Raw genomic sequence first — 23,220 nt, 5'->3', positions numbered from 1 at the left:
TTTTTTAAAATGCCGTTAAGTACACATTTCTGACGTGTGTGATAAGCAAAAATAACGCTAAGTAACTTTGTGAGCCTATAAAGCCGCTAAGGTTCATTAACTAACCTCCTCACGCCCCAGCCGTCGCGAAAGACACTCCGGGCGTAGGGGATCCCGAGACGATCTCCGGCCACCGTAAGTGCGGGCCTGCGGACGGCGAGCAAGGGTAGCTCATCGCCCGAACAGAACCAGACCCGTGCGTGCGGCGCGTCGCGTTCCGCGCGCGCCTCAAAGAGCCATCAGACCACCACAGATGGGGCCCAATAGGGCTGATGCCTGATCCGGAGCTGCGGACTACCTAGCGGGTTTACCGGGGCTCCGGCTCGAAAAGCAGGAGAAGGAACGGGGTGGTTTTTAGTCAGTAAGAGTCTGACACTCCCTCTCGCCTCGCCCAAGGCGAGAAAAGTCATTGGATGATTTTCCCCCCTCAAAAAAAAAAAAAAAGGTTCATTAACTGATATTTTTATCACAAAACATATATATGGTTACTTGCCTAGATTGCCGTTAACAGACTTTTGTACTCTACATTGCGATTAACGTACTTTAACTGTTTTATTGGTATTCTTTTTTTTATTAAAGGAGTTCCCTTTTTTTAGACTATAACGCCGTTAATTGAAAATGTTAGACTTAAACGTGACTAACGATGTTTAACGGCATTATTGGTTAATATTTGACACACTTATATTTTGACTTATCGTATGTTACAAACCCGTAGCGGCATTTTCAAAACTAAACAAAAATGTATTGTCCGTCATTGATAGACTAAAATGCCGTTATCTCACACTAACGCCGGCTCCACACGTTGGCCCCAATATTGGCCCCAACGCTATTCATCCAACGTGTGGATCTAGAAAATGGCATTGGTCCCAACGTTAGGGCGAGCGTTGGTAGTTGGCCGGCTCGTGTCGGTTTCATCAAAGGAATCTGCGCCAACGCTCGCGATCTGTCCACACGTTGGCGCTTTGCTCAGTTCTGTTACAACACGCAGCGAGTGCATACGTCGAGCGAGAATGGCTTTCTCATCCACAAAATCGTCACCGGCTTGGACAAATGAAAAAGTAATAGAATTTATAGAACTTTATCAAGCACATCCAATAATATGGGACGCAACTCGAAAGGACCACAAAAATAAAAATTTATTAGCTGATGCATGGCGCACCATTCAACAAAATATGGGAATGAATTTCTCAATCGAAGATTTAAAAAAAAAGCGAGAATCGTTAATGAGCACATATCGCCTTTACAGAAAGAAAATTAGTGACTCTACTCGATCTGGATCATCAACAGATGATATTTTTAAACCAAATTGGTTCGCTTATGAGCTCATGGATAGCTTTCTTGCGGCAAATTGGCAGAAAAAAATTCAAAATAGGAACGTAGTGATCAATTTTCCGAAAGCCTTGTCATAGTCAACCTTCATTTAGAAAATCTGAAAATTACTCCTTATACTAGTTTTGGCCTACTACTTTTGATTACTATTAAGTATGTACTATTTAGGTACTACTTGACTACGACTGATAGGTACTACTTTGAATCTAATTATCACTCATTCGTGCGAGTGGCGCGAAAAAAAAATCTTAAAAAAACGAAGTACCTATAGGGAAAGTCCAACACGGATGAAATATATAAATAAATAAATCGTAAAGGGACGTAGTTGAAAAGGAAAGTAACGCTGTCATCTGTCAGCCATACGAATTCATAAGTTTGACTTTTTTGTGTCAGTCTTGAATATACAGGGATTTCCTCTTACATTAATTTAGATATTTAGCGCTTGTAGTCTTGAGATCCTGTATCAACTTTAAAGTTCCTGAGGTTCCAGTGACGCCGCCACTACCACCTTTGCACCACTTTCTTCATTTTATAACGGTCCAATGCTAAGCGCTTCTTCTGGAACGCAGTCGTATTAACAAAGTAGCGGCATAGTAGAAACAAATGAGTACATACGCTGACTTTATACATAGGCATAGATAGGCACCGCAAACGGTTTGTATGTGAGCGCGCCCGTACCTATGCGTCGTCGCACGCACAACACTGACAAAATTTATCGGTGATATCGGTGCGCCAGTCATGCGACTCATGCGTGGCTACGAGACGCACCCCGCGCCGCCCGCCGGCCACGCGTACATACGTAATTTGCATTTATTAAGGTAATATAGCCCGCGCCCGCCACACGCACGCTCCGCTGCTGCGCTGCCGCTCGCGACGTTAGTGTGTCTGTGTATATTGGCGAGCAGAGCCATTTTTTGACAGTTATAGTACGTTATAGTGAGTTGTAGTTGAAATACAGTACATAAATTATGTCATTATAAATTATCAACTCATCTAAAGCTCATAATTGAAAGTTACATAAACGTAAATGATAATTATACATAGGTAATAAGTGTAAGAATTTCCAAAAGTATCGAGTATTACGTTGGTGTGATTTGACAAAAATGTTAGTTTTGATTATAACACTAAGAAAACTTTGTGAAGAATTTCGAAGTACTATCCGGTTTTAATGCTATTAGGACACGACCTTTTTGAATGGAGCGTCACTCATGCATACAGCGTGTGTACAGACACGGCGCGCGCGGAGCATAACATGAAACCTGCCCCCTGATTCACGAACCGTCGGAAACGCTCCCGACAGCGGAATGTATGCCCTGTCTCTGTCACTCATTATAGAATAGACAAAAACAAAGCACAGAATTCGAATCCGATTCCGTTTCCGACGGTTCGTGAATCAGGGGCTGAAGCCCTACTCTAATTCTTTCACTCAATTCTATCATGCCCGGAGAGTAAGAGGGACAGGTATAATAGCATTTGAACCGGGTAGTACTATAAGTGTGTTGTGTAGGTATTATACTTTTTGTTTTACTTACTTTTTATATTTTTCAGAAAAACATGCCATTTAAAATCATAGAGACGTTAGAGAAAGGACAAAAAAAGCTTTGTATAATCCCAAGTTCATGGGAATCAAAAGGAGTCTTACGGTGGCCTAGAAAAAGATTGGATGTTAACAAATTAGTGAGAAACGAAAACTCCATACCCCTTAATAACTGGTCTGCGTCAAAATGTAATGTAAAAAGGATATTATCATCATACGAAGAAGCAGCCAGAGAACTAGATATTATGGTTCAAAATAGCGACACAGAGATTGATAATGTGACAGAAAGTAACATAACAACAATTAATAACACCAATTTTAACGCCTTAGCAGGCCAGTTGTTGGTAAGTACCAAGTATTTTTTTAATTAAAAACCAACCTAAAATCAACGATAAAAAAAATCTACTTAAATAACAACAATCTTAAAATCGCCTTACATAATGTACGTGGCGCTTTTTTTCTACGTACCTACCCATTTAAATTGATGTACAGTCACTAGCAATAATATGTATACAACATAGGACTATGTCATATTTCAATATTGAATGACTTCTGTGACACTGATGTGAAGCTTTAATGTGACAAAGTTCTTTGTTGTATACATATTATTGCTCGTGACTGTACATACAGTACAGTCAAGTGGACGCCAAGCTTGACACTTTTGACTTTGTACCGGTCTTATCTCTCTCTCTTCTATTATTTCAACATGTTTCATTCAACTCAATCGCTTTTGGAACTCAAATCGCGTTGCAAGTAGGTATCAAGCTCAGAGGGTGACAGCAAACGATTCTCTGTTTAAATACTAATTACGCGTCGATCAGATAAGAAAGATGATGCAGTATCGCTGGTTTGTCGTTCGTCTGTAAGCACGCTATATCTCCAAATTTTGACGCACGCTCAATAATATTTGCGTAATAAAATTTGTACTTACGCCGTACGCGTCTTTCTAGATGGTTTTCATGACATCGGCGATAATTTGTCTTTTTAATGGTTCCAGGCATTCTCACAATCAGAGGAACCTTCAACTTCATCTGTCGTAACAATGTCCACACCATTACCTCCGGCTGAAGTAACTGCTGCTACCGAGAATGTTGTTTATTATGTAGATGAGTCTGAGTTGGCATCAATATCAGTCGACAATCAAACTCAGAAAACTACCGAATTAAATCAGATTCAAAAAAGCCTCCAATTAATTTTAAACAATCAAAATAATATGTCTGACACTATAAAGGTACTGATAGACAACCAAAAAAAACTTTTTCATAAAGTGGCAAGTCTTTCCATTCAAATAGAAGATGGATTTTCCAAAACCCAAAATAAAATGAGTACAGATGTCGTTCCATTGGCCAAGGCAGATTTATTCGAGAGGGAAACATTCGAAATAAAACCAATCGACTCCATACGAGAACTAGAAAAAATGGAATTGTTACTCTCTGATAAAACTCAAAAAAATAAATTATTAAAGCAATTTTCTTTTGTTTGCTCAAGTTCTGAAGGAAATGGAGCAACATGCGGTTATAAAGTATTGGATATGTTTTTTTCCCGAGACTTTCTCTGTAAATGCTCATGGACAGGTGGCAGTAGGAATAGTGAAGATGTAAAAATTGGTTTGAAAGGATATAAAAACATCCTGAAATATTTCTATGAGTTGATACGTTTGTGGGATAAAACATATACCGAAGAAAATAATGAAAACTTTTTTAAAATTGTTTTAAAAAATTCTTTAAAGAGGAAGCTCAGTAAAAATGAAAGAGCTTCAACAAAACGAAGACGAACAAAAAAAGTAACACAAGAAAATAAAGGTCTAACTAAAAATAAATCAGATCAAGGAAAAAAGTCATTGACCAAAATAAAACTGATGAAAATGAAAAAGATGTAATAGACAATAACGGAACGAAAAAAGTTGCACTACAATCTAAAAAATTAAAATCAGATCATGAAAATCAAGTCAGGAACCAAAATAAAGCTGATGGAAAAGAAAAAAAAGAAAAGAACAAAGATGAAACTAAAAAGACGATACTGAAAAAGAAAAATTTGACAAACAACAAATCGGATCAAGTCATGAACCAAATTGAAACTGATGATAAGAAAAAAGATGTTATTAAGAACGATGAATTAAACCAAATTATGAATCAAAATAAAGTTGAAAATGAAAAAAATGTAAACGACAAAGAGGAAATGGGTGCAAGTGATGCCGACGACGAAGACGAAATAAACGAAGATGACGATAACGAAAAGGAAGATGGAGATATCGAAGAATAAGAAGTAGTTATCGAAGAAGATAGCCATGTCTTACTTTGGTTGTCCATAAGATATTTATAATTTAGCGAAACACGAAATCTCGTGGCTGTGATCGTCTTTAAGATTTACTTATATTTAAGCAAAACACGAATGCTTGTAACTTTGATCCTCCTTAAGATTTTACTTAGGTATCTTATAATTTAAGCGAAACACGAAATCTCGCGGCTGTAATTGTCCTTAAGACAAAACTTATAATTAAACGATACACGCAATCTCGTGGCTGTGATTGTCCTTAAAAAAATTAAAACTTAGTTTATAAGCATATCTTTTCAGTTTATGCCAAGCTGTTAAATTAGACCTTGTTAAATGAGTAGCTTTACTAGTTAGTAATGGCGTAGCTAAGATTTTCCTGTAAAAACTGTTTCTGTTTGAACGGATATAAATAATAAACCATTATGTTGATTACAAATTTTATTTTTTATTTTTATACTGTATGCAAAAGAGGTACGAAGTATAAGTGATTATTGTGTTCAGTACACACCAATTTCATTTTTATGTCTTGGGGACCAACAATAGTGTCTGTCCGCCTAGCAGGTAATTTAGCTTTGAATATATTCAAGTACGATGATTTCACTGGTTTTTCGAAAACTTCTACCAAATCCCAAATTTTATAACAATATATTTTTATTTCACTGCTAACAACACTTATTTTTTTTACCTCCAAAACGTCGTTACTATTACATAAAAAATATTTATCTTTAGATTTTGTTGAAATTATATATTCTTTGAGATGCAGTACAGTTAGGTTCCTGCTATTCGTGGTTACAAAAGGTTCACGATTTTCAAGTTGTTGATTTTCTCTGTTCTTTGTTATTTTTGAAACTTCACTACATCTTTTCGCCACCTGAGCAAGAGGATTGTTACCCTGTCTCAGCATCCTTTTAATTGAAAAAAGCTTGTTCTCAAAAGGGTACGCGCTAAATGTAGGAAGTGGGCCAAATCGTTGCACCTCATCCGTGATGTGTACTACGTTGTGAACGTTGCTAGTCATATAATCCTCGCCGTAAAAGTCTTTAAAATGGTCCACAAAAACACACTGAAGAAGCTCTTTTGCCAACGGAAGAAAATTACTGTAGTTCTCACTCGAACATATTGTAATTCCGCAAAAAAATGCCAGAAAATGAGTTAGTGCGTCATTTGGTAATACATCTGGAAGTATTATGATACTCAAATAAAGCAAGAAAGATCTATATTCCGATGCTTTCCAATGAGAAATGCAGTCTAGTCCTCTCACCGACCTATGAATTTCAGATGGCAATTTGCGTTTCGTTAGAAAATTGGAAACAGTTTCGGCATCTTTGGCACTCCATTTGGTTACGTACTTCCCAAAGTTACCGTTGCGCCAACCCACTAATAGTCGCTTTGTTATTCCTAAGTCCACAAGGTGTAGAGAATCTGCCACTGGAAAGTCTTCTATCATATCTACAGATAGTCGCAGCAGAGGAGAGTCTTTTTTGTGGTGAGGTCCATACTTTTTTGCACGAAACTCTTGATCAGTTCTAGGGCGGCAATTAGAATCAGGAAAGGTCACTGTGTGAGATGTATGCGAATATTCTCCAACAGTAACGCATTTTAAACAGCCGTGCTTGGCGTTAAAGTTGCATACACCTGAAAATATTAAATAAAATATTTTTTAAGTTATCACACAATTTACACAAAAGAAATTGCCGAAAGTCTACCTCAACTAACAGTAGTTGAAAGGAAAGAAGAAAAGCAAACAAAATAGAAAAAACTTATTGCACTGTATTTGTATCTATATGTTAATGTTTTTGGTGACCATAAGATTCTAGAAAACATTGGTCGATTACAAATTGATTTTTTTTATTTCATTTTGAAGTTACCTTTAATGTACGCTCGCGCTGGAGAGTCACATATAAAACATCTTAATCTAATAGACACTTTATTTTTTGCTTGTCCAATATATAGTCCATTTTTTATTAGATATTCCATCTCGTTTACGAAATCCTCTAAATATTGTTCAATTGGATTTGGTTTTCCAATACCGAAATAGATACCAATCACAATAGGCTCAACATCAGGTCTTTCAAATACACTGCACAAAATCGGCCAAAACTCTTTATTGGAGCTTTTGAATATGGGAAGGCCATCGAAATTGAAATTTAAAGTAACTTCAGTTGGGAAATTTGTCCAATGTTCCAGCAAATTTTTCAGAGGCACAGTAAGACCGTTATGCCAGTATTCGCCTGTTCCCACTGTTTTGATATTTATTTGTCTGACGGTGCCTAAAATTGTTCTAGCGTCGTTTGGTAATAATCCCGGAAATCTGTTATTTACAATTTTACTGAGTTCATTCAGAGCTGCTTGAGATATATTTTTTTCTATAGCCCATTCTTTTATTTGCTGACGAAATAAAAGATTTTTACTAAATTCGTCGTCCTCATCATTCGAATTACTTGTGCTGCTGATGCTGCATGAAGAAACATCATTTGAAATTTCCGAAACTTGAACTGAATTCACGCTTTCCACACAACTTTAGTGATTATCTGTAGAAATATTTATAGTTTTTGTTACGGAACCCTCGTTGGACGTTGATGGAACTGACACTTGACTGAAGGTTGTCTGACTCGTGAATACATCTTTTCCTTCGTCAATAAGTAATGATTCACCGCTGTCGCTGTTGCTTGGTTGGAAATTACAAATATTTAAATATTCCCTTTCAATTTTCCTTTTCATTGCACCAGATCTTTTCCTTTTTTTCCACATACTTATTGATTTTAATTTAGTTTCACTGCTAGCTTTCACTAAATGAATCTGCTAAAGAACTGTGCTGACAGCTGTCAGTTAAAAAGACTAAAGCTGTACCTGTGGCTAGTATTTATTTTTTTAGTGTTATTATATTCTCACAAACAGAAATTATAAAACTAGTGTATTTATAATAGTCTACAATTAAGCCATTAAAAAGAAGTTCAAGATTCGAGTCACTAAAAAAGACTAAAGCTGTATTATAGCTGGTATTTACATTTTTAGTATTATAGTACCTTCTCTGACAGAAATTATAAAACTAATGTAGTTACAATGGTCTACAATTACGCCATTAAAACGAAGTTCGGTAACGGTGTTGAAGTGTACCATTGTACAGAAAAATGTATCGGGTGAGACAATGATAACACTTAGAGCTGTAATGGGGAAGTTATCTCATACAAAATACAGCCTTTATACAGCTTTAAAGATAAAACACTACTTGAAGTGTCACACAATACTTCAAGTGTTATTATAGAATTTTGGTATTCTATTAAGACACCCTAAGCTTAAACCGATTCCATAATACAGTCTTTATAAAGATTGAGCTGTATAATAACTGATAATCCCCTCTTGTAAAGAGAAAATAATTTTTTGACACTCTTGTAAGTCTCTTAAAGAATTATAAGTTTTAAATAGGCTGTTTTATGGATGATACCAACGCTTGTGTGCTGCTTGGGTGGCGAGCCATCGATTTAGGTAAGTTAGTTTTTATTTGCTCATACTAATTTTGAGTTTATTATGAAATAGGTAACCTACTTTACATTTGCACTTTTACTGAAATAAACATTCACAAATACATATATTATAGTTTGCTTGCTAGTAAATCCTAAATATTATTAATGATAAAGTTTGTTTTGTTTCACGCACTAAGTTATACTTATTTTGTTACGATATGTTCATGATGAGATAGTTGGTTTAAAATTAGTAATATTTACCTAGGTACACACACTTAGTATTTTATTTTCTTTTTACAGAAACTCTGGGAACAGAGCCAAAACTATTTTAGATATGGTTAAAGATAAGGAAAACCCAAACCAAACCAAACCTACAAGAAAACCTGACATTCCTCAGGATAAGAAAAATCCAAACCAAACCGAATCTAAAAAAAACCTGGCCCTGGTCTGACTGAGTTTGTTAACAGAATATACGCGGAGCCCTATTCTATGACCGGCAGCGTATTTGATACGTTTTGCGAGACACAAGTTACATATAATTCACATCATTTTTTGAGTTTAAGTACAGAGTCTGTTTTCAACGAATTGGAAATTTTACCGCATAAAATTCCTATAAATGATCCTACCGAAATAGATTTAACATGCAACGAAATAATGTCACCAAATGATTTGTCTCCGCTTGATGAAGAAATCCCGTTAAATTTGCAAGGAACATATTGTGAAAATAGTCCTCTTGATTTTGATTCAGACGACTCCGTTATTGACAAAGATTACTGCCCTTCTGATTCCTCTGAAAGCCACATGTCTGATATATCTGAAAGTACAAGAAAAACAAAGAAGAAAATACTGAAAAGCAATGATGATGAGGTCACAAAGACTTTAACAAAAAGATGTCGTGAGTTAACTGGTGCTACCAGTGAGAAAACTATGCCCAATTACTGTTCTTTAATGCCTGTGGATGACGGAGTTAGGAGTTTTTTTAATTTGGAACGAAGACGTAGAAACTCTATCGGTGCTACCTGTATGGAAACTACGCCCGAGCGACTATGCCTCCGCAAGCGCTGTAATTCCGTTGATGGAAATTATTGCTCTACGTTGTCAGGTATACTACAACCACACCAAAAAAGAAGGAAATATAACACCCCGTTACTACAGCGAAGATTGGATGCCAAAAATAAAAAAAAGAGCGAACATTGTGTCAAACCTGGGTGCAATGAAAAGTGCCTAAAGAAATGTATGACGCTACTGAACCAAGAGGATAGAGAGGCGATTAATAAAGCATACTGGGATATGTCATGGCAGGAGCAACATGCATTTGTTGATGCACACACTTACGTAGCAGTGCCAAAAAGAAAAATTACGAGCGAGCCTAAAAGGAAACCAAAAAGAAATTTTGTATTAAAAAAACAAGATGGCACTCAAAAAGATGTATGCAAAATATTTTTTCTTACTACTCTAGGATATTTGAAAAATAATGACCGGATACTACATAAAACTTTTACTGATTCTTCAATAGATAAACGTGGCAAACACCAGAAAACACCTGCCTTTGATCGCAATTTACTGAATCAACACATTGAATCGTTTAACCCGTTAGAACCACACTATAGGCGTGAACATGCACCTCTGCGACGATATCTACCAAGTGATATTAATAAAACTCAAATGCATAAACATTTTTGTGAGACATACCCTGATAGACAAGTTTCCTACAGCTTATACAGGTCACATTTAAAAAGTATGAACATATCCTTTACCGCCCTCGGTAACGAGGAGTGTGAATTGTGCGAGGCTTATAATTTCCACAAAAAGGAAACATCACATGACGCCACAGTCCAGATACTTGAAGAGTGTACAGTTTGTGTGGATTGGAGTACTCATCATCAACGATACACAAAGGCGCGAGATCTGTACACAACACATAAGGAAAAAGAACAAAATAATACACAAATATTTTATAGCTCTGATCTAGAAAAAGTAATTATGTTACCTAGATTGGAGATGTTTAAAGCCGCAATTTTCTGTCTACGGCTTTCAGCCTACAATCAAACCTTTGCACCACTTGGTAAGATTACCGCAGAATTTAAACCCCTGACAGTTATATGGCATGATGGCATTGCAGGGAGAAAGCAGGAAGATATAATGTCAGCATTTTATTATTTTCTATTGCGTAACAGAGATGTTGAAAATGTTCACATCTGGCTCGACAATTGCAGCTCACAGAATAAAAATTGGCTGTTGTATGCGATGCTCACTCATATGATTAATAGTGAAGATATTGCCACACAAAGAATAACTTTACATTACTTTGAACCCGGCCACACTTTTATGAGTTGCGATCAAGTGCATCACCAGGTAGAGTTGGCTATGAAGAAAAAAGGTAAGCTTTATGATTTTACAGATTTTGAAGAGTGTGTATCTTCCATAAATAAATCAAAAGTCATCGTTCAGTCTATGTTGCCAGAAAACTTTTTAAATATACCTAACTACGTGTCCCAAAGAAGGATTCAAACATCCAGTCCAAGAGCTTATTTAAAAAATATAGTTGAGGTATGTTTCGTACGTAAAAGTTATGATCTTATGTACAAAAATAATTTCGATGATGCATCATATATAACTCTTCGTTTCCTGAATGATAAATATTTGAAAAACCCACGTGCAATGGTGTTAGAATTTAGAAGTGAACCGAAAGGTATAGAACCTAAGAGAAAAGCAGATATACTTAAAAACCTAACGAACGTAATTCCCCCTCACAAATTGTTATTTTGGAAAAACTTACCAACAAGAAAAAATGAACATTCCGGTACAAGTTCTGATTAGAATAACAATAATATAGAGTACCTAGTGTTTGTTTATTGAGACTGATTTTAACTACTTAATTAATAATTTCAAACATAGGCATAATAACTTTTAATAATTTTATGTAATGTAACTGTGATACGATTTTGGATACTGTGTTTTTAAGAACTTATAAAGTTTATCAAGAAGGTTTTAATAAATGTAAGTAAAAAGTAAGAACTAAAATTTATATAAGGAATACTATTGTTTTTGTTTTTTAGTTGATGATTGTTTTTTATATGATACTAGAAAATATAAAGTTTTGTGTTCAAAGAGAAGATTATAATAGACTTAGTATTAATTGATTGATATCTCAGGTTTAATAAAAGACTGAAGTTTGTATGTTTTTTTTATGTTATGTTATTTAAAGTACAAGTAGTACCTGCTTAATTAATATTGATAAATAACTGATGTGATTTAGTGTTATTCTGTAGAACTAAAAGTTCCTAAAAAATCTAAATAATATAAGTACCTAAAGTTTGTGAAAGTTATAAGTTTAAGCATAATTATGTGTAATTTGAAAAGCAATAAAGAAGTAGGTATCTAGGTACATATTAACAATAAATACTTGTTGATTGATAAAACTGGGACTTTTATTTAAAAAATATCTTAAATTTCAATAAATTTAATTCATTTTGTGCAAGGAAATAGTTCACATTGTTTTTATATTGTTACGCTATAATGTCGTTAAAGTGACAGGTTTTCAGTTTAACGACGTTTTAGCTTAACATTGATTCAAGTTTATCCTTTTAATTAACAGGCATCTAAAGGTTATCAGACTTAAAAGCAGTAAAGTGCATTTAACCGCACTAAAGTTTAACATGAATTAGTTCTAAAATACATAATTGTTAGCTAAATTGTCGTTATGTGCAATAACGCCATTTTAGCTAATCATTGAAGAGATATTTTTTTGCATTTTAATAGACAATAATTTGCTATGAAATTGATACACTAAAACGCCGTTACGCTTTACGTAGCGGCGTTTTAGTCTATCATCCATTATGATTTCTGTTACATCTTTGATGAACTAAAACACAAAAAAAGCTTTTTCATGAAATAAAATTATATTTACGATATGATAGGGTAAGGTAGTTCGAAAGTATGCTATTTTATCTATATTTTGGTATCTTCAAATTTCTAATAGGTAATTGTCATCGAAAAGTGGCATCCGTTTAAAAAAAATCCGCGGTTTTTTCGCGTTATTGAAAAAAATTACTTTTGCAGATAACGGCATTTTAGTTTTATCACGGCAGACCTGAGGAACTAAGAAAAGCGGGTGTTGCGAACACACATGCCAGAGCTATCTAAATTTCGGAGGTGTAGGATGTGCAGTACACGTGCAAAGCAGGGATGTTACGGAGGTTCGGTTCCGATTCCGAAAAGTCGGAACTTCCGATTGTTTTTACACTTCCGATTTCGGTTTCGGTTCCGAAACTTTTAAATCGGAGGTTATATCAGAGGTCGACGCACAGCGGTGCGGGGCGGGCGGCGCATGGCCGCAGTCACGAACTTGTTTATACTTGTCGCGCGTCCCCCGCTCCACGTAGTTTTGTCAATTACTCTTTCATTTATTATTGTTTTGCATTCGGGATCGGGTCAATCGTTTTGTTCGTGCGTTTGAGTTTCAAGTTTCATCATAATATGGATGTATGTCGTGTCACTAGTGACAGCCAATAAATAAATTATTTACACTAATAAATTATAAATGCTTACAATAATACGAAATTATGTATAACCGATGTATTACGATCTTAGCACCAACTAACGCTCCGCATAGCTCAAGACGCGGTATTGTGACTGGCTTAACTGGTGCGACTTGCGTCTTGGTACAAAGTATCCTAACCGTGGCTGTTGAATACCTAAAACACTTGTAAAAGCCAACATACTGGTCGTCGCATCGCGCTGCGCGGCGAGCCGCGGCTCTGCGCGACGCAGCGGCGCGCGGCGCCTCAAGGAGTACTGGCCACAAGATGGCCATTACATTTTAATTTTTTTAGTGCTAAATATTTTGACGGATTTTGTCAATGTCGTGTAGTGTAAATAGTGTTTTTATCTTTTTAAGCATTTTTTATATCTTTTTTATCTTAAGTATACTTTTATAGTCCAGGCTATATGCCTTATGATGTTGGAAGCAGCAGCTACGCCGGTCAGAGCGCCAGTCAACCTGCCGCATTCCTGGATGGGACTCTGGTAAGATGCCCTCTTTGCTCTCAAGCACGTTTTTTTAAGGGTGAACGGGGTCTGAGGATACATCTGGGCAAGGTACATAAACACAAAAATGTGGATCCTTCCCCAGTGTCAGCCTCAGCTCCTTCCCCAACTCCCCTGTTCAAAATATTCAACTTTGGCAAACTCTATCCAAATTCAAAAACTCAATCCCAATTTTAAAGAGAGTTCCTCGAGGTGCGAGAGCATCCGTGGCTTCAAGTTTGGCACGTTGTATTGCTCTTGTAGCCCGAGAGAACTCTCCGAGTGCTTGGGAGCAATTATTAACTTTCCCATTTAGGATTCTACATGTGCAGAAAGATTTGGCTAGTAAAAAAACTTTAACAACCCAAATTAAAGATAATTGTTTTTTGAAGACACAACCTTTCGATCCCAAATTACGTGTACACTTCTCTCACAAAGGTTTGCTGCATCATGTAGAGTCCAAATTAGCAGATGGTGATATTCGTGGGGCTGCTAGGGTTCTATTTAGCAGTGACGTGGTCGCTGCGTACTCTGCAGAGACTGTTACAGCCTTGCAGAGTAAGCACCCTTCCCCGGCAGATGACCTCACTTTCCCTGACCCACCAAACCCTCAACTCCATACCCTCGCCATTACTGCCCAACAGGTTCGTGGGGCCATCGACTCCTTTCGAAATGGTTCTGCCGGCGGCCTCGACGGCTTGTCCCCTCAACATCTAAAGGACCTAACGTGTTCAAGCGCCGGGGAAGCTGGTGAGTCCCTTTTGAGGGAGTTGACGGCCCTAATTAATTTAATGCTCTCCGGCAATGTGAACGAGTCCGTCATCGACGTCTTGTACGGGGCTTATTTATGTGCCCTGCGGAAGAGGGATGGCGGTATTCGTCCCATTGCCGTAGGTTGCACCTATAGGCGTATCGCAGCCAAAATTTGCTGTGCATTTTACAATGAGTCGTTGGCCAGCAAATTCCAGCCCTCACAATTAGGCTTTGGTTCCAAAGGGGGCTGCGAGGCTGCGGTACATGCCCTTTCTACTTTTATAAATAGCAATCAAAGTGAGGTCATTTTAAAGGTTGACATAAAAAACGTTTTCTTTGGCAATGTTACCGAAACCCTTCGAAATTACTATATAAGGACAATTTAATAGAATCGGCCGTCGGTTGTCAACAAGGAGACCCTCTTGGACCTGCCATTTTTAGTTTAGCCATAAATCCTATTATTCGGGAACTAAATTCCAAATGACAATGCCAGATCCTGCCCCACTTAATTTCATCAATGTACAAGAAATGTAAATTAATCAATATTAAGCAATGAAAATAAGACCCTTGGTTACTTAATTATAATTCTGATAAAGTTGCGGATAAAGATTAGAAAATAAAAAGTATTTAAAAACTCAAGGCCTATTTCCTGTATTTATCGCGACCATCTGCGTTTCTTAGTACGCTTGCAAAAGGAACACAAAGAGTCATTCAATAAAAAAAAAGATTTATTAATGTAATGTGTACGGATTTTAATATGAATTTGGTATAAATACATACTGTTAGTTAATTTTTTTTTTTATAATATATATTATAATGAATGCATATTCTAATCATTATTTTGTGTTTCAACGTTAGTGATTAGATGTAACGAAACGTCATTGGCGTGCGTGTGTCAGTTATGTCCAAAAAGTCATTATTTGACATTCGTTCTGTCTGTTATGTTTACATTGTTGTTTCGTTATGATTATGAATTAAAAGCAGGATTACTAAAGGTGATATTGGTGATGACATTCCTTCCTTTCATAGCTAAACACCCTATGATAGCATTGTAATAATATAAAGCAGTTAATTTAATTATTTCTACCATTATAACTGCAATTAATCTAAACTGGTACCTAACCTAAATGTAATATTTTGTTCTTAGATTTATATAGAAACCGCAAGCTCTAAAGGCTTTTAATCCTGTTTTTAGTTATCTCTAATAGAGCAGCAATAGAATGCTACATTTGGCATGCCTGTACAATATAGTTTTTGGTGGGGCAGAGCTCTATAGAGATTCTGGCATTGTCATTTAACGTATGGTATTTAGATGACGGAACTCTAGGAGGTGACGTCAACACTGTTTTAAAAGATTTTACCATATTAAAAGAAAGACTAAATTCCATTGGCCTTGACCTAAATTTATCTAAATGTGAAATTTATATACCTAACTCTACTGACCGACAAACGATTTTATCAAAATTTCAGGAAATAGCTCCCAATATCAAAATTAAGGATAAAAATTCACTTCACCTCCTAGGTTCCCCAATATTCGATGAATGTTTTCCTTCATTTATCGAAGACAAAATAGAAAATTTCAATAATATTTCGGATAGACTACACAAAATCAACTCACATTCGGCTTTCACTCTGATTCGGTATTGTTGTTTTGGACCAAAATTTACTTATATTCTCCGCGCATCTCATATATGGAAAAATTCACATATTTTGGAAAATGTAGACAAAATTATCAGACACACATTATCATCCATACTTAATGTGGCTTTGGATGACCGTGCTTGGCAACAAGCTACCCTTCCCATTCGCATGGGTGGGCTCGGCGTCCGCAAAATTTCAAGTATTAGCTTACCAGCATTTCTCTCATCGGTCCACAGTACCTCTGAATTAGTCAGGAAAATTCTTTCTCCATCACTGGTTAGTTTTGAGGTGCCGTGTTTGACTGATGCAGTGGAAGCTTGGAAAATGGCCTGTCCACTTACTGATTTACCTGTTCACCCTTCTTCTCAGAGACAATGGGACGTGCCGCTGTGCAGTATTATTCGTGAGTCATTAATCAACTCTTCTTCTAATGCTGCAGAGCGAGCTCGCTTATTGGCTGTGTGAGAGTGGGAATCAGGTTTGTGGCTTCAGGCGCTCCCGTCACCCTACATAGGAACTATGTTGGATGACATTACGTTCCGGCTAGCTGTGTGCTTACGGTTGGGTGCTCCCTGTGTCTCTCCGCATTGTTGCCACTGTGGAGAAAGAGTCGATGGCTCGGGACACCATGGTCTTTCATGTCGTAGAAGTGCAGGCCGCATATGTCGTCATGCCAGCATCAACGACATTATTCGTCGTGCTCTCGCCTCAGCCGGCGTACCAGCCGTATTAGAACCTAATGGTTTGGTACGTGATGATGGCAAGAGACCAGATGGTATGTCGTTGCTGCCTTGGAAGATGGGTAGGCCTTTGGTGTGGGACGCTACGTGTGTAGACACCCTTGCGCCATCTCATCTCCTAAGTACTGCTGCATGCGCTGGTGCGGCTGCTTCCGCGGCAGAGGACCTCAAGCGGCGCAAATATTCTAACTTAGTTGGCAATTATTGTTTTGAGCCGTTTGGGGTCGAAACACTTGGGCCATGGGGTCCTGGTGCACATTCTCTATATAGAGAAATTGCACATAAGCTATTCGACTCTACGCGTGACCAGAAGGCTGGCTATTTCTTCGGTCAAAAGATAAGCATTGCCATACAACGTGGCAATGCGGCCAGTCTTCTGGGAACGTTCCCCAATGACAGCGATGCGGACGAGTACTTCGACGCCTAACCACACCTAACCACGCCTATTGCCTTTATTTTAGTTTTAAGTCAGTTTTTATTCCTTATTTTTTTGGTATTTTTAAGTTGTAAATAATGTGTTAGTTTAGATTAATAATTATTCCTAGCTACTTAATTAAAATGAAGAACATTGGAGAAGTAAATTGGAATAGCAAGTGTGGTAGAGTTTCAAGTAAACTTAAGAGTTGTTAATAAGTGTTGGTGTGTTTTATTAACGATTGAATGTGACACATTTAATTGAATTGAACAATGAAACCAAAAACTAGTTTTATTTGGAACTATTTTGATGAAGTTTGTGCTACTACGGCAAAGTGTAAACTTTGTGAGAAGATATATTCAAGAAAGGGAGGTACCACTTCTTCTTTAAAAAGTCATTTAAAGTCGGTGCATGCTACTGAATATGAAGAATTAATTAAATTAGAATCTTCAAAGAAATGTTCACAACGGCCTACGACTTCAACAACACCTCTTCAAGAGGTCAAAAAACAAATAACTGTCCAAGAGGCTTTTATAAAAAATCAAAAATGGTGTAGTTCTAATCCTAAATCTAAAGAGATAGATAAATATATTTCTGAAATGATTGCATTGCAAGACCTTCCTTTCAATTTCGTGGAAGGTATTGGATTTAAACGACTTTTACAGTTCATGGTGCCGAATTATCAGTTAAGGGGAAGACAGTTTTTCACAGATAATATTTGTGGCGAGTTATATGAAAGACTAGCGAAGAATATAAAAGACTTGCTGAAACAATTTCAGAAAATGTCATTTACTACAGATATTTGGAGCGAACCTAGTTCAAATGTATCGTTATTGAGTTTAACAGCTCACGGCATCAACGAAAATTTTAAAAGGATAAAAATTATTTTAAAATGTCACACATTTAATGAAAGACACACAGGAGACCAAATCCAAGAAAAAATTAATGAAATGTTAATGGAATGGGGCATAACAAATGACCAAATTCACTGTTTTGTTCGCGATTCCGGATCTAACATGATACGAGCAATGAGACTCGCTGACATACCTGATATCAATTGTACTGTACACCAATTACAATTATGTGTGCGAACTAAAAAATCAAATCAAATCGAATAAAAAATATTGACGTTCCTGTAGAAAAGCGAGCAAGGTTAGCGTCGCCCATAGCTGGCACATCTAGCAATGTTAAGAACAATGTCCAAACAATTTTATCAAATATATTACTGAGCAGCGATGATGATAATACTACATCCGAGGAACATGCAGATTTGGACAAATTTCTTATTTGGAAGGCTTTACTTAATGAATACAATGAAGAAAAACGTATTTCTATCAGTGATGATCCCTTATTATGGTGGAAAGTAAATACAAAATTCAGACCCCTGGACTCGATTGCCCGCCGTTACTATCCGACAACACTATACACCCGTAATCAGGGGCGTAGCTACCGCCGTATCTGCCGTATCAATTATACGGGGCCCCCGGGCCACGGGGGCCCCAAAGTGTGTAAGGAAAAAGAAATAAAAACTTCCTAATTTATTTTATTTTACAAATGACAAAATTCTATAAAGCAATTACTTTTTATCCCGCCTTAAGCGTGCGTTCAAAAGTTGGCAACACTCTACAACGTTATGGCGGGCTGCGGGACTTCCCCGTTTTACTTACTTCATCTGCAACTCAGCGGGGAATCCCTCAATAATAAAGTCGATATCGCGATATACGTGTACGTACATACTCTACATTGGATGTTAAACCACGGAGTGCAGTGCAGTGTTTATTCACGCGTTTTATGTAATTGTGCATTACATTGTAATTCAGTACAAACAATATTGTTCTTCTGGTTTAACAATATTAGTAGCGATTTGTAAGAGAAATGAGTGAAAGGAAAAGAGATTATCCCAGCGGTGCTGAGAAAAGAAAAAGTAAACGGAAAAGGGAAGAGGTTATAAAAAAAGTGCCCAAAATTTCTTCATTTTTTCAGAGACAAGATACTGTGAGTGATTTAGATTGGAAAGGTAAGTACTACTCAACCCATTTATTCGGGGTCCGTAGTGATAAACAAGGAAATCTTTTAATTTCGGTCTGTCAATCTGTCCGTCACAAAAAGTGGTCTCCCCCCCCCTCGATTTTCACAACTACTGTTCCAAAAATCTAAAAAAGATATTGGAGACTCCTTACTAATTAAACTTTTACATGAAATTGGTTTGGCAAAAATCTTAAAACGGATGAGGTCTAAAAATAAATGTCTAATTGTAAAATTAGTTCTTCGAAAAACCGAAGTACTTACTAATTTACACAAGTACTATTTTACACGACGCTAATGTGGATCTGCGTGGTCAGATACGCGTGGTTGGTTTATTATTTACCTGTAGCGAAGGGTGAATTTTGTTTTTAGGGTTCCGTGCCACGAAACAAAAAAAAACCAAAACTCTAACTTATCTATAGGATCAATTTGTTTTGTTGTTTGTCTATCAGTCTGTATCGTATCGTAAATTGCGTGTTGAGAACTTCAGATGTGCAGACTCGCTTTCGGGTTGTTCTCGTTTCGTATGGCCACTACACTAGGCGCTGCGTTCAAATAGCACGCAGGTGTAATGTAACGCACGGACGGGCCGCAGGTGATTTTGTATCTACTAATACGAGCACAATCCGCGTACACTGATAAAAAAACTAACTTGACTCAAGAGCCAAAATCTTGAACCGAGAAACTCATTTGGAAGAAAATGAGTTTCTTGAATCAAGAGAATAAATTCTTGAGACAAGAAAAATTTACTTGAATCAAGAACAATTTCTTGACTCAAGAATTTATTCTCTTCATTCAAGAAACTCATTTTCTTCCAAATGAGTTTCTTGGTTCAAGATTTTGGCTCTTGAGTCAAGTTAGCTTTTTTATCAGTGTAGAGTCTGTATGCGTCTGAACTGAACACTCTCTAACTGTGACCCTCAGTAAAGTTATTTATTTATATATAACTCTTTTTAGTTTAGTATCAAAGCATTCGTATTTATTTTTTAACGAATACTCGTTTATTTTTAGATTCTTCTGAAGCACGTTCTTCGTCAAATATCCATTCGGAAATAGAAGAAAGCCAAGCACATACTTCATCGGATGTCCATCCAGAAATTGAAGAACACCAAGTCAACGATTCTGATATATTTGAAGATTGTAATATAATTTCATCAGATAGAGGAAATTTTGGTGACAATTTATCTGAATGCGAACGAAAAATAATTTTTAAATTGGGTCCATTTAAACCACAAGGACCATTTCCAAAAGATTCAGAAAGTAACCGACCTTTTTCGGCCTATTACTATTCATATTTCAATCAGGCAGGCATAAAACTTGTAAGACCATGGTTATGTTATTCTAACGTTTTAAACAAACCGTACTGTCACTTCTGTTGGTTATTAGCAGATCGTCAAAACAAATCATACTCCTCTGCTTGGGTTAACGGTGTTTCGGTTAGAAGCAATTTTACGCAAACTATACTTGACCATGAAAAGTCACAGCAGCATATGAATGCCTCACTCTCTTATAATAATTGGTTGCAAGGAAATACCATCGATACTCTATTGCAAAGTGAAATCAATAGTAAAATTACATTCTGGAGAGATGTACTGCATCGTATAATTAATGTTATAATTACTTTAGCATCTTGTAATCTATCTTTGAGAGGGCATGATTCTAATTCTGGAAATTTTATGGCAATTTTACGTTTGCTATCTAACTATGATGCAACTTTAAAAGAACTTCTTCTAAAACCGAAAGGCGAAATAAATTATTTAAGTCCTACGATTCAAAACGAAATTATTAGTTTGCTTGGTACCACCGTTAGGAACAATATTATCTCAGAAATTAAAAAAGCTCCATTTCTGACAATAATTCTGGATACAACACAAGACTTGTCAAAAATTGACCAACTTTCTGTAGTTTTTCGATATATCTCGGTTACAGAAAATGATGATAATGTGCCTAAAGAAATAAAAATCTGTGAGTCCTTTTTAGGATTTATAGCAGTAACCGATTGCAGTGCTGCAGGTCTGAAAACTGACATTTTAAATTTGACTAAAGAATATGGAATTGATTTGACTAAATGTAGAGGACAGGGTTACGATGGAGCAAATGTTATGTCGGGTGTTTATGGAGGATTACAAACCCTAATAAAAGAGCATGCTCCAAATGCCGATTATGTTCATTGTGCTGCGCACGCTTTAAACTTGGTTTTAAACGATGCTGCGAGACACGTTCGTGAAGTATCGACTTTTTTCGATAATTTAGAAAAAATATATACTTTTTTTGGCAATAGTATAAAACGCTGGGCTATGCTAAGTGACGATCCATCTGAAAAATATTTGATTACCCTCAAAAAGGTATGTCCAACCAGATGGTCTTCTAGGAACGACGCTTTATTAGCGGTAAAGAAAAATTTTTTACTAATCATGAAAACTTTGTACCAACTAAATTTAATTTCAAATAAAAAAGATGAACGTGAAGAATGTAAAAATATAATTAATATTTTGGAGAGTTATGATTTCTTAGTGCTCGTTACATTTTTTTCTTCACTATTTGAAATTATTAATCCTATTTCTAAAGCTCTACAGCATGAAAATAATGACTTACAGAAATCTAGTATTTTATTAAGTAATCTTTTAAATAGACTGTGCCAATTAAGAAATCAGATTTCATTTAATAGTTTGCTAAATGAGTCCAAAGATTTAGCAAAAGAGTGGGGGGTAACAACTGTTTTTAAAAACAGTAGGCGAAAGATAACGAAGCGTTTTTTTGATGAATTATCACAAGATGAGAGAATTTCCGACCCGGAATCCTATTTCAAAGTCAATGTATACTATTGTTGTTTAGATATATTAATTTCTCAAACTAAAGAAAGATTTCAGAGCCTTTGCGACCTGAGTAGTATGTTCGAAATATTACAACCGGAGAAACTCCTATCTTCTTCAAACGAAGAGATATTTATCGCTTCCGGAAAACTGTCGGTTAAATACAGTAAGGACATCTCAGTTAATCTTTGTGACCAATTAAAGGCTCTAAAAACATGCTTAAAATCTGAAATTCAAAAAATTTATTCCATCAAAGAACTCATTGAATTATTGCTAGTAAAATTCAATAGTCTTGCATCTAGTTTTCCCGAGGTAATCACAGCATGCTTTTTATTCTTGACTCTTCCAGTTACAACCGCAACTGCTGAAAGAAGTTTTTCAAAATTAAAACTGATAAAAAATTACTTAAGAACTTCGATGGGACAAGAACGGCTGTCAGACCTCTCACTATTGTCCATAGAGGTAGAAACTTTAGAAAAACTAAAATCATCATCAGCCATAAATGATTTAATAAATCAGTTTGCCGAAAAAAAGGCAAGGAGAATGAATATTTAAAATTTGATTTTTATTTGTAAAATGGTTAAATTATGTTATGATAAATAAATATTTCTTTTCACAATATTTTTTTTCTTTTGTGAAAAATCTTTACCCCCAAACAATATAAGGGCCCCCAAACAATTTTTTATACGGGGTCCCGCCAACGCACGCTACGCCACTAAAAGTGGAGATGGTCACCTTTGCTTCTATACCCTTATACAAACAAGACATATTATGTCTTGTTTACCTTTCTCAAGGGAAGTTTGAGTCCTTAGTTAAATGCTGATTAGTTAATTGGTATAAGGGTCGTGAGACCAATATGATAAGTCTTAGTATAAATAGACATGTAGTAACGAATTGTAGTCAGTTCAGTCCACCCAAAATAACGAACACTTCGACTTTTCCTTTGGAAACTAAAACTTTCCTAGCGACCCACAACAACTATAAAGATAATCTCTGACCCACCCAACAGTGAGACCAACCAATTCATCCAATTCCACAGACATTTATAATTTTTCGGAATCTCGCAAAATATAACAACATTGACGATTTAACGAAATAGTTGAGTATTACATATTTACTATTTGCCTCGACCAGACACAACCAAGAGAGAACAACGAAACAC

At 36.3% G+C, this 23,220-nt stretch overlaps 4 protein-coding genes across 4 annotated transcripts; 3 read left to right on the top strand and 1 right to left on the bottom strand.

Moving 5' to 3' along the window:
• The first annotated feature begins 1,463 nt into the window (after positions 1-1,463).
• On the top strand, positions 1,464-5,418 carry LOC126911108 (uncharacterized). Its single transcript, XM_050696279.1, has 2 exons — positions 1,464-3,249; positions 3,903-5,418. The coding sequence occupies exons 1-2, from the start codon at positions 2,923-2,925 to the stop codon at positions 4,782-4,784; spliced, it is 1,209 nt and encodes a 402-aa protein (XP_050552236.1). The 5' UTR covers positions 1,464-2,922; the 3' UTR covers positions 4,785-5,418.
• Positions 5,419-5,599: 181 nt separating this feature from the next.
• Positions 5,600-8,165, bottom strand: LOC126911107 (uncharacterized). Its single transcript, XM_050696278.1, has 2 exons — positions 7,048-8,165; positions 5,600-6,814 (listed from the first exon to the last, which is right to left on the bottom strand). Exons 1-2 carry the CDS (start codon positions 7,154-7,156, stop codon positions 5,631-5,633), a joined length of 1,293 nt encoding a protein of 430 aa, XP_050552235.1. The 5' UTR covers positions 7,157-8,165; the 3' UTR covers positions 5,600-5,630.
• Positions 8,166-17,465: 9,300 nt separating this feature from the next.
• Positions 17,466-20,400, top strand: LOC118266141 (zinc finger BED domain-containing protein 4-like). Its single transcript, XM_035579517.2, has 2 exons — positions 17,466-19,237; positions 20,257-20,400. Exon 1 carries the CDS (start codon positions 17,493-17,495, stop codon positions 18,336-18,338), a length of 846 nt encoding a protein of 281 aa, XP_035435410.2. The 5' UTR covers positions 17,466-17,492; the 3' UTR covers positions 18,339-19,237; positions 20,257-20,400.
• Positions 20,401-20,457: 57 nt separating this feature from the next.
• Positions 20,458-22,677, top strand: LOC118272602 (zinc finger MYM-type protein 1-like). Its single transcript, XM_050696277.1, has 2 exons — positions 20,458-22,224; positions 22,408-22,677. The coding sequence occupies exons 1-2, from the start codon at positions 20,736-20,738 to the stop codon at positions 22,611-22,613; spliced, it is 1,695 nt and encodes a 564-aa protein (XP_050552234.1). The 5' UTR covers positions 20,458-20,735; the 3' UTR covers positions 22,614-22,677.
• The last annotated feature ends 543 nt before the right edge of the window (positions 22,678-23,220 follow it).

The sequence above is a fragment of the Spodoptera frugiperda genome, chromosome 10, assembly GCF_023101765.2.
Source record: "Spodoptera frugiperda isolate SF20-4 chromosome 10, AGI-APGP_CSIRO_Sfru_2.0, whole genome shotgun sequence".
NCBI lineage: Eukaryota > Metazoa > Arthropoda > Insecta > Lepidoptera > Noctuidae > Spodoptera > Spodoptera frugiperda.
This window is presented reverse-complemented; position numbering and strand designations above follow the sequence as displayed.

Coding starts and splice junctions, on each gene's coding strand:
- LOC126911108 (XM_050696279.1), top strand. CDS start 2,923: ATGCCATTTAAAATCATAGAGACGTTAGAGAAAGGACAAAAAAAGCTT. Junction 3,250..3,902: donor CCTTAGCAGGCCAGTTGTTG/GTAAGTACCAAG, acceptor TAATGGTTCCAG/GCATTCTCACAATCAGAGGA.
- LOC126911107 (XM_050696278.1), bottom strand. CDS start 7,156: ATGGAATATCTAATAAAAAATGGACTATATATTGGACAAGCAAAAAAT. Junction 6,815..7,047: donor AGCGCGAGCGTACATTAAAG/GTAACTTCAAAA, acceptor TAATATTTTCAG/GTGTATGCAACTTTAACGCC.
- LOC118266141 (XM_035579517.2), top strand. CDS start 17,493: ATGAAACCAAAAACTAGTTTTATTTGGAACTATTTTGATGAAGTTTGT.
- LOC118272602 (XM_050696277.1), top strand. CDS start 20,736: ATGAATGCCTCACTCTCTTATAATAATTGGTTGCAAGGAAATACCATC. Junction 22,225..22,407: donor AAAACTGTCGGTTAAATACA/GTAAGGACATCT, acceptor TGACTCTTCCAG/TTACAACCGCAACTGCTGAA.